Here is a 14,083-nt window from a genome sequence, read left to right as displayed (position 1 = left end):
GTAAAGTCGCGCCCAATATGAGTTGCGACATGCTGCCCGCGGTCAAAGTGGCGCCAACACTGCACCGACATAAAAAATACAGCGATGTAAAAACTGTTTTGACTACAGATATTTGGAAAATTAATTTCACATTTGTCAATATTACACTGTAGGCTTGGGGCACCTTTAACCATGGTCACGTTGCAGCTCACACTGAGAGCCACTGTACCTTTATTAAACTAACATGTTCCTTCACCAACCGTTTTATTCTTCAGCTCAACAAAAGGAGCACTCTGTAAAGAATCACGGTGTGTTGGAATAACGGAATACAGTATAATCTCATTAAGGAGATCCTGAAGGGACCAGGAAAATATGCTCCATTAAAAAGGGGTTAGCAGTCAAGCACTAAACCAAACACATTAAAGGCGGTTGTTGCATTTAAAGCAGCAGTTTCATTTAAGAGATTTCCATTTACAGATATGCCATTGTAGTGGCAACGATAGCACATTAACTCCACAAGAAAATCTGTCAGCGAATAAGAGTGGTTGTTCAGTATGACAAAGTAACGATGATGCAACGCATTAGAGCAGGAAATTAAATCTCCTCACCTGAGGAAGTTTCTGGTCTTCCTCCGAAAGAGAGTCCATGGCATTCTGGAAGACTTCCATCACAAGTTTCTTTTCTTTGACTGTTAGAAAGCAAAAAAATAAAACAAGTCATAGTTATGGACAGCAGTTTGGTCGTTTTCACTGCGTGTTCAGTGCGGGTGAGTTACCATGCAACATACATATAGTAATCATACTGCGAACAGTGTCAAACAAAGAACTGACGAAGAAACGACGTAGAGAGTGAAATTTCCCAACTTCTTTACGGAAACATATATGAGAGGCCATACATAGTAATCTTTAAAACTGCATCGTGAAATTTACCCCCAAAAGTTGTGAATTTTAATCCAAAAAGACAAGGCGGCACAACTCACAAGTGGTCAAATCCAGTCTGGCAATCTGAGTGGCATATGCCTCACATTCCTTCTTGCTGAAACTGAAGACAATAACGGGCGCGTAGTCGCGTTCCATGATCATCTTCACAATCTTGTAGCAGTTTGACTCGCCTGTGGGCAAAGCAAACGGATGAGTGCGTCAGAGGTCGCGGGTACCAAAATCGAAACCACTGAATTAACATTAAAAAAGGTGAGGGCACCTTTGAATCCACCCTTGCGCCCTTTCAGGGCAGAGTCCCCTTTGGCAGCATCACCAGCATTCTGAAGCAAAGCCATTGCTTCGTTGAACTTGTCCTCCTTGAAGTTTCCCTGAGGAAAGAAAATTGATGCCAAAATTTAACTGAAAAATGTTGACAAAGGAAAATTTAAAGGCTTGCAGTTAACAGTACAAAAGTATGCCAAAAAATGGGGCGAACTGATGAGACGACCGCTCTGTCCTCCGTTCTCTTCTTTGTCCGCATCCTTTTGCACTCTTAACCATGAATGTAATCCGACTCGCCCAATCTTCTGTCCTTGGACAAATTTAAAGGCTTACAATTCCTGACGCTACCCACGAGTGAAGTTGACAGTTTAGCCTCTCAAGACCAGGCTTTTCTGAATGTGAATAAATATGGAGTAGAGAACAGCAAACTTGCCACAATTATTGAAAAAAAAAAGATGTTCATAGCTTTTCATATAAATCCCCACAGTGAAATCAGAATTTTGCCAAGTTGCACACAGTACTGCAATTGAAAAATTGCACATATTGCACAGACACTATTTCGCACATAATATTTTCACAGGAAAGCAGCTTACAATGACACAAATCGGCAAGCAAAAGTCAAATCAAATATCTTCTTCTTTCACTGCACAGTAAGGTATACCCCATAAAACCTGCTGAACTGAGGTAAGCAGCTTGATGGGGTGGCTACCCCCCCCCCTCCCCTCCCCCATGTACTATGGTAGTCTGGGTCAGCAGTTATAAAAAAAATTACAGAAAAAAGTACCAGAACCATTTAACAGGCAAATGAGGTGCAAGGCCAGTTAAAAAAGCACCAGAAAGCTCACCAAATGGCCGCAAAGAGAATATACTAATAGCGGAGAACAACGACGCTCCAAAGAATGAAAGAAAAGAGAAAAACTCACAGATTCATCTACGACAAGGTAGAGCCCACTGCCACCAGCCGGGAAAATGTAGTGTTGAAGGGGCACCGGACGATATTCCGTGTACACCACGTGACATGGCTACACGTAAACAAACAAACAAAAAAAGCATGAATTCCACCTGCAATGCAGCTGGTCTATTATTCAAGGGTTAGAAAAACAAGCCTGCCATTACTTCTCGAACACCATTACAACACAAATGCATAAACTGCATAGCACGCTACACTCAAGCTCCCTATGCAAAATACATGAGGCTTCCGCAAGTGGCGAAACAGCTCAGGTTAACCCGCTTCAGTAGGTTGACCTTTGCCACTGCTTAAAGGCACGAGCCATCGATGAACGTAAAAAAACAAAGAGACCACGATCGTGGTTGTCCTGAGCTTGTTAACAAGCTACTGAATGACTCGTTCCTTTCTTTCTTGCTCAAACAAAACACAGGAACACTCACGATCGTAATGAGGAAAAGCAAACCTAGCTTTTGAAGAGATAAATCCACTGTGTATACTACTTTTCTCGAGAGCAATGTTTTTGTCATAGCAGTGAAGCGAGGCGTTTCAAAATTACAGATTAAAGACAATTTTAGAACAGACGGTTCTGAATTTCTTACACCGATAAAACATAGCCAAAAACAAGCCGATGCTTGTGCATATACACTTAAACCTTGATATAACGAACACGGATATAACGAATTATCGGTTATAACGAAGTAAATTAATAATAATCTTGTAATAGATACAGTGTTACAAATAAACATTTATAACGAATTTTCGTATATAACGAAAGTTTTTTTCGTGGCAGATGTGACTTTGTTATAATGAGGTTTGAGTGTACTGCATAGCAAGTTTGAGCGATGCGGACCATACAGCGTCCTTGGTTAGTGAGTAGAGTACGACTAACAACACACGAAAACTACCATGCAACACTGCCGCGTAAGTTTCAATGACAACAGTTCTGCATGCTCTCACCTGTTTATGCAGGTGACAGATCCATTCGGCAAACTGCTTTGCGTTAGGGATGGTGGCGGAGAGGAATACGTAACGAACGTTGTCCGGAAGCAAGATGATGGTCTCCTCCCAGACGACACCTCTTTCTGCAATGACCCCAACGTGGGAGAGATATTGATCACAGTTATTGTCAGTTAACAGGTAACCATAAACAGCACTGTACATTTAGTGCGACACACAGCTAGAGAATGAAATAAAAAGCAACAAATAGAGACAAACAATGCGAAAAAATTTATACATGCATATAAAAACGAAAGAAAACAGATTTTTCAATCATTTGCGAGAGCAGCATCATGCCCTGGCAAATACCACACTAGCACATTGGTTAGTGTGTCCATCTCCTAACCGCATAGTGTCACTATAGCATGTCTTTAAATCCTGGCAGCAGTAGTGAACCAGGTTTTATTTTTCTTTGCGCTGTAGCCAGAACTTGATACCTCCAAGACAACTCCTCTTTAAAAGATTGTCTGGGAGGTTTAAAAAAGCTTGTACATTACAGAATTCCATAATGTTACGCTGCTGATTGTTTTAAGTTTGCGAATTATGCCACAGAGCTGAAACGTACAAGGCAGAGAGGCTGAAAATTAATCAAACCAATAAAATCAAACACGTGTTTGCTGTTGTTTTTTGTTTCTTGAAATTTACCGAGCTCAAAGGACTGGACGTAGCAGAGGCAACACAACACGGCGTCCGTGATGTCTTTCTACCGCTACGTCCCGTCCATTCGTGTGCTGTAAATTTCCACGAAATGTATTACAAACTAGCCCAACATCAGTATTGCTGTTGCTTTGTGACCAAGTCTGCTGCATAATCATCTTCATTCACCAGCGCAAAAATGTCGTAAGATTTCGCCGCGCTATATCTAGCTGAACCAATTTTACGGGTATCTCACCTTTGTCTCTCATGTAGTGAATCTCGTCAAAGATGACCCAGCCGACCTCCCGCATGATTTCGGACCCCCTGTACAGCATACTTCTCAAAATCTGGCAAGAAGAAAGAAAAAAAATAGGGCACAGTGAATTTAACCTTAGCGCAGTTAGGTCCAAGATATCAAAATGCAAAGGTGTATGTACAAACAGCTACAGCTATACCAGTATGGCCCTTGCACACAAACAGACAATCAAATTAGAACTAATATGTCACTGTCCATTCCCTGGCTCTACTTATCAAAAACTTCTAATGCTTCAAGAACACCAGGCAATTTAATAACGTCTGTACAGAATTCAACAGAGAAACTTTTTTGTCTATGTAGACAAATATTCACAAGACGTCATTATGCTAAATTGGGTGACCATTCTAAAAGAAGCCATTAAGACGTTTCCTGTATCTTTAGTAGTAACAACTTCTCTTCCGACAGATGACACTAAATTCTTGAGTCATCTTCAGGCATAACTTAATGCTGATAAGCCCAGTGCCTTGAGAACACGAATGCAGGAGTAATGCGCTCTTCATTAATACAGAGGCATATTGTATAAAGGGCAGTAAATCGAAAACCAACTCACTTCTGTCGTCATTATAAGGCAGCTGGCACTTGGGTTGATGGTCACATCACCAGTCATCAAACCAACGTCCTTGAAGTCGTCCGTGAACTCCCGGAATTTCTGGTTGCTGAGCGCTTTGATGGGTGTTGTGTAGATCACACGCTGCTTCTCTTGAAACGCCAGCGATATTGCATACCTGCCCAAAGAGAGCGGCACATTTTGTACTTGCAAATTGATTTGAACTTCTATTACATGTTAAAGCAGTACTGACACAAACTTTTGAAGGCGAGATAACTCGTGGGGTAGATTTATGTGGACACACGGGCATCTACAAAATATCAATGGCTAATATAGACTAGAACATATTTAAAATCAATTTTAAAGTGCATGTCACGCGACTGTACACGAAACGCCCCACTTCACGATCAACTTGGTTTTATTGTAAATAACCAACAGCCACCTGCATCATGAGTTTGTGTCGGCTGCCATGATCCTTGTGAGCGCTCTCTCCCAGCAGACTTTTTCAACGAAAAGAGGGAGGACCTCCTTTATCGACTTGCACTGGAGTACAAAGGCTAACATCCTTGCCTCAGAGCATTTTTTTTTTTTGGGGGGGGGGGGGGGGGGGGGGTCATGTGCACATTTACAACATCCCAGAGGGGATTATAGCAGCACCCAGGGAGCCTTCGTTGACAACAGTTGTCAACGCGGTGCTCATGTGAATGCGGTTTTGTGTGCTCACGTAGCCAGCTGTGCTTACATGGAAATCATTCTGGCTCTCGCCTCACTCAGGGCTCCAAATAATAAACCACCGCACGCTCGAGCTAACATGGTTTCCAGTTGCGATAAATGGGTCGTTAGCTACTTATTGCAACAGAAAAAACAAAATGTAAAATTTTTGTGTCAGTAGTGCTTTAAAAATTTAGTTGGCTAACATGCCGAACAGAAGGAAGTCAGTCTTGTTGTTTCAGTCATGTACAACGCAAATACACGGGATGACACATACTCAGCCACAACAGTTTTGCCAGCCGAGGTGTGGGCAGACACGAGGACGCTCTGGTTGTGCTCGAGACAGAGGATGGCCTCCTGCTGAAACGGGTCGAGGATAAACGGATACTCTCGTGCAGCGGGGCCCTCTCGATTCCGTTTTAGGGGCACGTACTCCATCCCCTCCGGCATCGCCACCTGGTGGAACGAGACGGAACCATCCCATGTCAACAGCAGTTACTCATCGGTCAGTTCACACATAAATAGCATAGAGGGAACACAAAATTGTTCCATTCGTTTTATTCACTCTAATTATTGTCATACACTCGGTGTCGGCAAAATAAGAAAACAGCAGGCCTGTGTGGAACACGCAGCACATTCACAAGCGAAAGCTGGAAGAGCAGTCTTTCTAGAGCCCGTTCTAAACTCTCTTGGGGCAACTACAAATACAGTTGCAGGGTGCCCACTACGCCATAAATCGTCACATTTTGCGAAGTAGGGAACTACCCACCATACCATTATTCCTCGTTCTGCAGAGAATCAAGGTACCCGCTACACATCTGTAAGGCATTATGTGCACTTTGATGACGCTGTGGCTGATGACAATGAATAATTGTGGCTGAGCTCTTTGTAATGGGTGGGAAGCTTCAATCTTCTTACGTAATTTGCATTGTTCCCCACTTGGTGTTATTTTACTCTTGTACCACGCTATATTACATCTGCTAACGCGATTCCTTGCCCGACATGACGCCTGTATAGGGTCTTTTTGCGAAGGAGTTTCAAGCACTGGCGTGGCTCTGTGGTAGAATACTCGATTGCCACGGAGAGGGCCTTGGTTCGAATCCCACCCGATCCTGGATATCTTTTTTCTCACTGTACTCAAGAGCGGCCACGGACACTGGCGGACAACTACGCCACCGAAATTGGCTGCTGTTGTGATCTCATCACAGCTTTTGCTGCCAAAGGAAAGTCTCAACTTACTTAATCTATGGCGTCAAAAGGCATTGCCTCTTTCTCCATTTCAAAAAAATTTTCTGCCTCAACCAAACTTTTAGAGACACTCTTTCCCAACCACGAACATATATTTCAGCCTACAATAACCACATTCTTAAGCAGGAGCACCTTGTAGACACACCTGTGCATGTGCCGATTCTTTGATCCAGAAAACTAGCGCTGAATGAAACTGTCTGCCTGCCTCCATCACTTCAGTTACAATGTCACTGCCTACAAGACAGCCATTGATAACAAATATTCTGCCTACACTCTGTTTCAACAGCTTGTAATTTTTCTGTTTCATTTTTTCACGCACTCCTGTATGGAATGTTACGGCCTCGATAGTAAATACACGGATAATCGACATCTCATTCATCCTGCAATGCTATATATGCAAGTTAGTAGCACATCATCACACATAAAAGTCTGAAACAAAACGGCAAACAGTAAAACACCAGGTCTATGACACATGCAATATTTGATGTCGATACCTCTGCTCTCCTAGCTGTGACAATTCTCTACAAATTCATTTATGAACGTAACTTCGTGACATCGAGTGTTGGGCATAACGCAATCCTACGTTAATCCAATCCCACCTGCCTATGTCTTGGAGGGTCCCTGAAATATTGTTACCTAACTACAGGCTTCAGCTTTCTATCAGGCAAATTTTGGACCTTAGGGATTCAAAATGAATAAATAAATCTACACTTTATCCTAACAGTCCCCAAAGTTTCATGCTACCAGACATAGTCATCTGCGTATGTAAGATTCTTGAAAAATTGCACCTCTACACGTCTGAGACAAAGGATAACCCAGGCTGAGCCTTTAAGAATTGCTCGTTTAACTTGTGCACAGACTGTTCGTCATTAAAAGACAAATCCGCAATGCTGCCGTGATGGCAGCTGCACTTGGCACAGCAAGCTCAACTTAAAGCGCGGGTCGGTAACGAAAACAACCCGAGATACGGCTCACCTCGTGAACGCATCCTTCCACGGACTCCACACTATGCACGTGAACGTGCGGCAGATATTCAGCAGGGCTGAAATTAAAAGCACACGATGCGATCCACAGTTAAAGCACGCACGTTACCAACAACTACGCAGGTTAGCGCACGCCGCGCGATCAGACACACAAAAGCTAAACCAACGACAACACGCACATGCGTGAGTAGCTACTCACTCAAAGTCGTCCCATATGTCCGAAGTCTTCCTTTTCTTGTTGGGTTCCTCTTCGTAATCGTTGTCCAGGGATCTCTTGCCATCAATAATGGCTTGCACAAAGTCGCCGGCGCTGCGAAAAAACAAGAACTCCCGCTGGAAAACGGTGCCCCCGACATCAAGTAATGCACAAGTCCTTAGACACACTCCCGCATCGTTTAATTAAAAGTCGTTACGGTGAGTTGTCGAATGCTCCCAAAGCAAACGCTGTCGTGTTCACTCAACGATCGAATGCACCGTGGTTTATGCGCGGCGTGACACTATGCGGTGTGCTACCCCAAGTGCTCGCGCGTGCATAACATCGCGATGTCAGAGTTTTAACGAAACGGCGACAAACCCAGTATCATCACGGTTTGATTCTTCGTCCTTTACGTCCTCTTTTTTCACTGTAGTTGCGGTTAAAAACTTCGATTTCGGCGCATCGTCGAAAACACTGAATAGGTCGTCCATGATGGTTACAGCAGAATGGTTCTCGCTAGCGATCGCGCTAGCGCTGTCGCACAGAAATAGAAAACATTGTGTGAATAATATTGTGAAAAAAGAAGAAGAGCGTTTCTCAATAAAACAAAACAATTTAAAGCAAATATACCTTGCACAAAACTTGATAAGTAGCTTTCAAGTTCATTTATTAGAAGAAATGGGCGTTTGGCGTTTCGGCGATTTTTCTCAATTTAGCGAAGTTCAAGTTTAGCGTCGGCAACAATATCGCCTCCTTTCCACAAGGTGGCTGTCGCGGAGTTGCGGCGATTTCTTTCGCTATCTGGGCAAATCCACCGTAATCTAACCTAATTAAGGGCTTCTTTCGCTCGTTACAGCGCGCACAAACTACACACGATGCCTCCCAAGTTTGATCCGACGGAAATTAAAGTTGGTGAGTGGCTACTTTTTCGTCAAATCTACTCCCGATGAAACATGCCGACGAGTGAGCTCACTACTACGCGGCTCGTATGTTCTTCATCGTGCCGCTTTCTCAAGCTGACAGCGTTTGGTGCACGATTCTTTTCATTGATGCAGTGTGCCTCCGAGCCGTTGGCGGTGAAGTGGGTGCCACATCTGCCTTGGCTCCCAAGATTGGTCCCCTTGGTCTGGTTAGTACAATCTTGCGTTTCTTGCTTTGACAGCATAGTGGCGTGGAAACGTTGCGTTTCTGCGGCCAGCTATGCCTTTCGTATTGATTGTGACGTTGAATTAAGGACTGTCATTTGACGCTTAGCGTCCGTAACTGCTAGTCTGCGACAATGTCATGAGCTGGCTTATAAGTTGGTGTAGGAATCGTGTCGTGCCAGACCCAGGAGCTTCGTAAGCAATAACCAGGTGAAATCAGGGTCAGAGAAATAGGATCCAGACCGATAACGCTTCGGTTTGCTTGTTTATAACCTAACTTGCGCTGTAGCGTTGGTGCAGATCGTTTTTGTTTCGAGATGCTTAGCGTTGAACCGGGTCCCGCTGTTTGCAGTCGCCGAAGAAGGTCGGTGATGACATCGCCAAGGCGACGCAGGACTGGAAAGGGCTGAAGATCACCGTCAAGCTCATCATCCAAAACAGGCAGGCTACCATCGAAGTGGTGCCCAGCGCTGCATCGCTCATCATCAAGGCGCTCAAGGAGCCGCCACGCGACCGCAAGAAGGTCAAGAATGGTGAGGAAAACGGTTTTATGATGCCCATATACCCAATTTCCAAAGTCGCTTGGATTGCTCTGTTGGCCCTGTAATGGTTAGCGATTGTTGGAAGCTACATACATCAGTGGGCTTCACTGCCTCTTGCACCATGTGATTGAGGATTGGCAACAGGTCTTAAAATGGACCGACAGCTGGCCAGAATGTGCGATTAGACGCTGGTGGAAATGAACAGACCGTGAATTGTAGTGACAGATTCAAGCATCTTTTTTCTCGCGGTGTGAGTCAAATATATATTTAAAATTTTGTTTAAAAGTCACAAAAGAATGGCATGTCACACGGTCTAGTGTAAGTGCCTGGAAGCTGGATTATGGAGTCGTTCACTTTGCTGTAGGCAGTCTGATGCTATTATGTGCACCATAATTAGTGCTCAGCATTAGAGTATGTGTATTATTATGCATCCCCGCTCTATACTGTGCTACTTACGGCGTATGCTGAGGCGGCTTGCCTTCGCGGCAACTGGTGGAACATGTCGAGCCGCGGCGCGTGGAGTGCATGCATGTGCAGCAAATTGCAGTGCACAAACACGAACCGCTCTCGTGCTCACCTTCCACTGTTTGCAGCATGTGTTGTGTGTATACAATTTCATAGTCGTTGCAGATTGAAACCTTTAGAGCATAAATGCTTCACAGCGTTTTCTGTATTATGATTCCGTGATTAGACACTGTGACCGGTAAGCTTTCCCTTGCATTAAAGAAAACAGGTACCATAAGAATAGGTTTCCGGTCCCTTTAAACGATGCATCTTTATTCACAATTTGTGTGGGTGCTCTTTGCCTGGTACGGTAGAAATACTCGTTAGAGAACACATAACGTATGTTTTTATGCTTTGGGCAAGTGGCACCATATGAATGCAAGCCACATCACTGGTGCCAACAGGAGCTTATACTTAGTTTAAACCAGAACGTGCGAGAAGGTGATGTGCAATAGTTGTTGGCATGGAAGAGTTTAATGCGTGTTTGGCATCGTCGCAAAAACCTGTGAGTTAAAAGGAAACGTTTACAGGATGGCATGAGGGGCCTGTACAGCAAGTTCATTTTAGCATGCACACAGTGCAATGCGAGCATAGCATGACTACCAGCATTTCCACTTAAGGCGTCGTTCGGGTGCCTCAGTAAGACCAACACGTACCAACCAAAACTCCACGGTGATGATACCTTTCAAAATGTGTGCTCACTCAGAGCAATTTGACTGGGCAAGCCCTGTGACATTGTTCGTTTATTCTGTGTTCATTCTCTAGCACTTCTCAAACAATTGTTCCGAATTCAAGCCAAGTTCGGCAAGTTCTTTTAACAGCAGCATTGTTTAAACACCATCTAAATCCCTGGGGATCCGTCGTCCCTACTTTCTAGCCCAGCTGCGAGAGGGTGGAATGTCAGCACGCAGCAGCTGTTTGTGAGCGCGAGCCGTGATGTCACAATCACATTCACTGCCGGTGCTGGTGGTTCTGGGAATCGTAGTGGGAGCTGAGTGGGTTGAGAGAGGCGGGTGATGGCTGGCATGCCTGTTTCTGGTGTACAAAACGCTGCTAGACGTGGCAGTTTGTTTTTTAAATTCATTATTTTCCTCTAGTTTCCGCCTGAAATGAAGGTTGTGTCTATCGATTTCAGCACCCAACCTTTCAATTTGGCTGAAAATCTTGGTGGCAAAAATTTTGTTCAGTATCCTTTTAATTGACCTTCAAAATGTTAAGTCACTTGAAGCTGCGCCAAATTTTTTTTTTTACACCATCATAATGTGCTCTTGAACTCGCATGGTTTGCCTGCCACTTGCAGTGAAGCACAGCGGGAACCTGACCTTCGACGAGATCCTCACGATCGCACGGACGATGCGGGCCCGCTCTATGGCGAGGAGCCTTTCTGGCACCGTCAAGGAGATCCTGGGTACATGCCAGTCCGTCGGCTGCACCGTCGATGGCAACCACCCACACGACGTCATTGACAAGGTCAACAGCGGTGACGTCGAGGTGCCTGAGGTGAGTTTGCAGTATTTGATGTCGCAGACTCTGAAACTGTCTGTAGTTTCCCGAGCTGGGCGCAGAGTTGCAGAAACCTTACATCTGTGAAGCAGATTCAAAATTGAGTCTTCAACAAACAGTGCAGGAGTAAAAAATGGACAAAGAAGGGAACGAAGACAAGCGCCTACTTCTTACTGAGGATTTATTGAAAAACACATATATATGTGTGTTAGCATACTCAGTTTCATGAGTGCACGCAAACTGCCGCGAAAGAGGCGTCAGCAAGTTAGGTAGAAGAACCTTTTTGAAAGTAACAAAATGCAAGGATACACAAATGCACAAGAAGAAAAGCAACGAAATGCGTAAGATTTTTCTACTCACCGTTCGAGGCGGTTTGTGTGCTGTCACGCGATTGAGTATGCAGGCATATACCGTATTTATTCGAATATAAGGCGGTCACGATTATAAGGCGAGGGGGGAGTTGAAGGACCGAAGAAAGGGAAAAAAAGTTTGCACACCAATATAAGGCGAGAGATCCCGCCAGAAACTTTATTTAAATTCCCACCTTTGAAGTTCGCGAAATTCAGCTGTGATACCACATAATCACGAGCTGTCATCATCTGAAGCATCACTGCTTTCCTTGTCGCTGGCGCACTCCCAAATTTCGCTGTCGTCAGTGCCGTCCAGCGAGTTGGTAATGCAGCACTTCTTGAAAGAAGCGGCCACCATAGCGTCGGGTATAGCTGCCCAAGTGTCGGCTATCCAGCGAGCCACTACCGACGGAGATGCACGCTTCAAACGGCCCGACGGTGTCAAAGCCGTTTCGTCGGAGGCCATCCATTCGTTGTAGAGGCGTCTTACATGGTCCTTAAAAGGCTTGTTGAGACACACGTCCAATGGCTGCAGCTGGCTCGTCATGCCACCGGGGATGACAACCAGATCGCTGGCTTCTTCCTGTAGCTTTTTCTTGACCCCCTCGGTCAGATGTCCCCGAAAAGCGTCAAGGACGAGCATCGATTGGCGAGCCAACAGTGCCCCGGGGCGCTGGCACCACACAGTTTTAATCCAGTCGATGACGAGTGCCTCAGTCATCCAGCCTTTTTCTTGGCAGCGGATGTGCACGCCCTTAGGGAAATTTTCATTTTTAGGCATCGTTTTCCTCTTCAGCACCACGTAAGGCGGCAGCTTGTGCCCGTCGGCGCTGCACGCTAACATAACGGTGATCCGCACTTGGCGGTCACCTTTCGTGTGTACCGTTTGCGCCGACGGCATGTCAAAAAATATCGGGGTCTCGTCCGCGTTCCCGATCTGGCCGAGGAGGAAATTGCGCTCTCTTCGCAGTCCGATAACGTAACGCTGAAAAGACAGCAGCTTTTCTTCGTAGTCATGGGGAAGCTTTTGCGTTATAGAAGTCCGCCTTCTAAGTGAGAAACCGGCTCTCCTCATGTATTTCTGCACCCAGCCTCGGCTGGCCTTGAACTGCGACCTGGAGATGCCGCGATCTTTTGCGAACTCTCGGGCCTTCATCTGTAGCATTTCCGTTGTCACAGTCAAGGCACGGCTCCTGGTTTGTCTGACGAATTCAGTCAGACTTGCCTCCACTTCGGGAAACACACCCTTGCGCGGTCCCCGGAAAGCTTTGCGCGTCGCAGCGCAGGCAAAGAGGGCCCCCTTCTCTTTTCTCCAACGACGCACGTTGTTTTCTGGGACGCCGTACTTCCGACCAGCAGCGCAGTTGCCCAAAGCTTCGGCATCGGTGATAACTTTTCTTTTGAAAGCTGCATCGTAATGACAACGATGACTTGCCATGATCATTAGCCACAACGGAAATGTTCCCGTAGGTAATCCAGTCAAATGCCACGCCGAACGATGGTAGAGTACACTCTAACAAAGGTCACGGGAGGCTGCCGCTACACGCACACCAGCGAGGGAACACAAAAGACAAGTGCATGCAAGCGCACATAGAAAAATGGCCGAATAGCTGGCTGCGGATAGCTGCGGTTTTAATTTCAGCTTGTGGATTGAAACATACTGGATTTTCGCTGGCTGTTTTTGAGTTTTTTTTTATGACTTCCCGCGACGCGCCGTTGCCGATCTCGGAGCCCGCCACATTCTCGGCCGTTGCCTTTGCGAAGGCAACTGCCGTCAGATCGTTTTCTTTTTTCCCCCGTTCTCACTGACGATGACCTATTTGGTTGCAGCACAAACATGTAATAACGTTATAATGTTAAATATTCGGAATTATTTACATTTTCATGCAAAGAAAATAATAGTGTGCTTTTCCCGACTGTGAAGCAATGATTGATGTTTACCTCGAATATAAGGCGGGGGTAGACTTTGAGGCCGCGGTTTTCGGAAAAAAACCTCGCCTTATATTCGAATAAATACGGTATGTGCATCTTTCAATGAGTCCTCAGTTGGAAGTCAGTGCTTGTCTTTGTTGAAGATGAAGACTTGCATCTGTCTTGAGAGCTTTTGTGGGTCATTAGTGTTTGTCAAAGTAAAAACAACTAAAGATAACACAGTTGCTTCCTTGAATGTTATTTACACGGAGTGCTTGTTAACTCATGGTGCAACTGCTTCTCTCTTTGCAGGAGTAAACATGGGATCAAGCTTGTACAGAGTTCTTTTCACAAGTTTGACTTTA

General features: G+C 45.2%; 2 protein-coding genes across 2 annotated transcripts in view; one reads left to right on the top strand and one right to left on the bottom strand.

The window, feature by feature from the left end:
* LOC119404903 (exosome RNA helicase MTR4) overlaps positions 1 to 8,270 on the bottom strand; it is a 40,821-nt gene extending 32,551 nt beyond the window's left edge. Inside the window, exons 1-11 of the mRNA XM_037671593.1 lie at positions 8,142 to 8,270; positions 7,767 to 7,877; positions 7,560 to 7,626; positions 5,614 to 5,792; positions 4,629 to 4,803; positions 4,019 to 4,109; positions 3,088 to 3,212; positions 2,105 to 2,203; positions 1,180 to 1,288; positions 959 to 1,090; positions 588 to 667 (exon numbers count right to left, since the gene is read on the bottom strand). Coding sequence (XP_037527521.1) covers positions 588 to 667; positions 959 to 1,090; positions 1,180 to 1,288; positions 2,105 to 2,203; positions 3,088 to 3,212; positions 4,019 to 4,109; positions 4,629 to 4,803; positions 5,614 to 5,792; positions 7,560 to 7,626; positions 7,767 to 7,877; positions 8,142 to 8,254 — 1,281 coding nt within the window. The 5' untranslated portion in view covers positions 8,255 to 8,270. The remainder of the gene's footprint in view (positions 1 to 587; positions 668 to 958; positions 1,091 to 1,179; positions 1,289 to 2,104; positions 2,204 to 3,087; positions 3,213 to 4,018; positions 4,110 to 4,628; positions 4,804 to 5,613; positions 5,793 to 7,559; positions 7,627 to 7,766; positions 7,878 to 8,141) is intronic.
* A 213-nt stretch (positions 8,271 to 8,483) lies between these two features.
* LOC119404901 (60S ribosomal protein L12) lies at positions 8,484 to 14,068 on the top strand. Its single transcript, XM_037671591.2, has 5 exons — positions 8,484 to 8,675; positions 8,819 to 8,892; positions 9,261 to 9,441; positions 11,255 to 11,454; positions 14,031 to 14,068. Exons 1-5 carry the CDS (start codon positions 8,639 to 8,641, stop codon positions 14,034 to 14,036), a joined length of 498 nt encoding a protein of 165 aa, XP_037527519.1. The 5' UTR covers positions 8,484 to 8,638; the 3' UTR covers positions 14,037 to 14,068.
* Positions 14,069 to 14,083: the final 15 nt, after the last annotated feature.

The sequence above is a fragment of the Rhipicephalus sanguineus genome, chromosome 9, assembly GCF_013339695.2.
Source record: "Rhipicephalus sanguineus isolate Rsan-2018 chromosome 9, BIME_Rsan_1.4, whole genome shotgun sequence".
NCBI lineage: Eukaryota > Metazoa > Arthropoda > Arachnida > Ixodida > Ixodidae > Rhipicephalus > Rhipicephalus sanguineus.
This window is presented reverse-complemented; position numbering and strand designations above follow the sequence as displayed.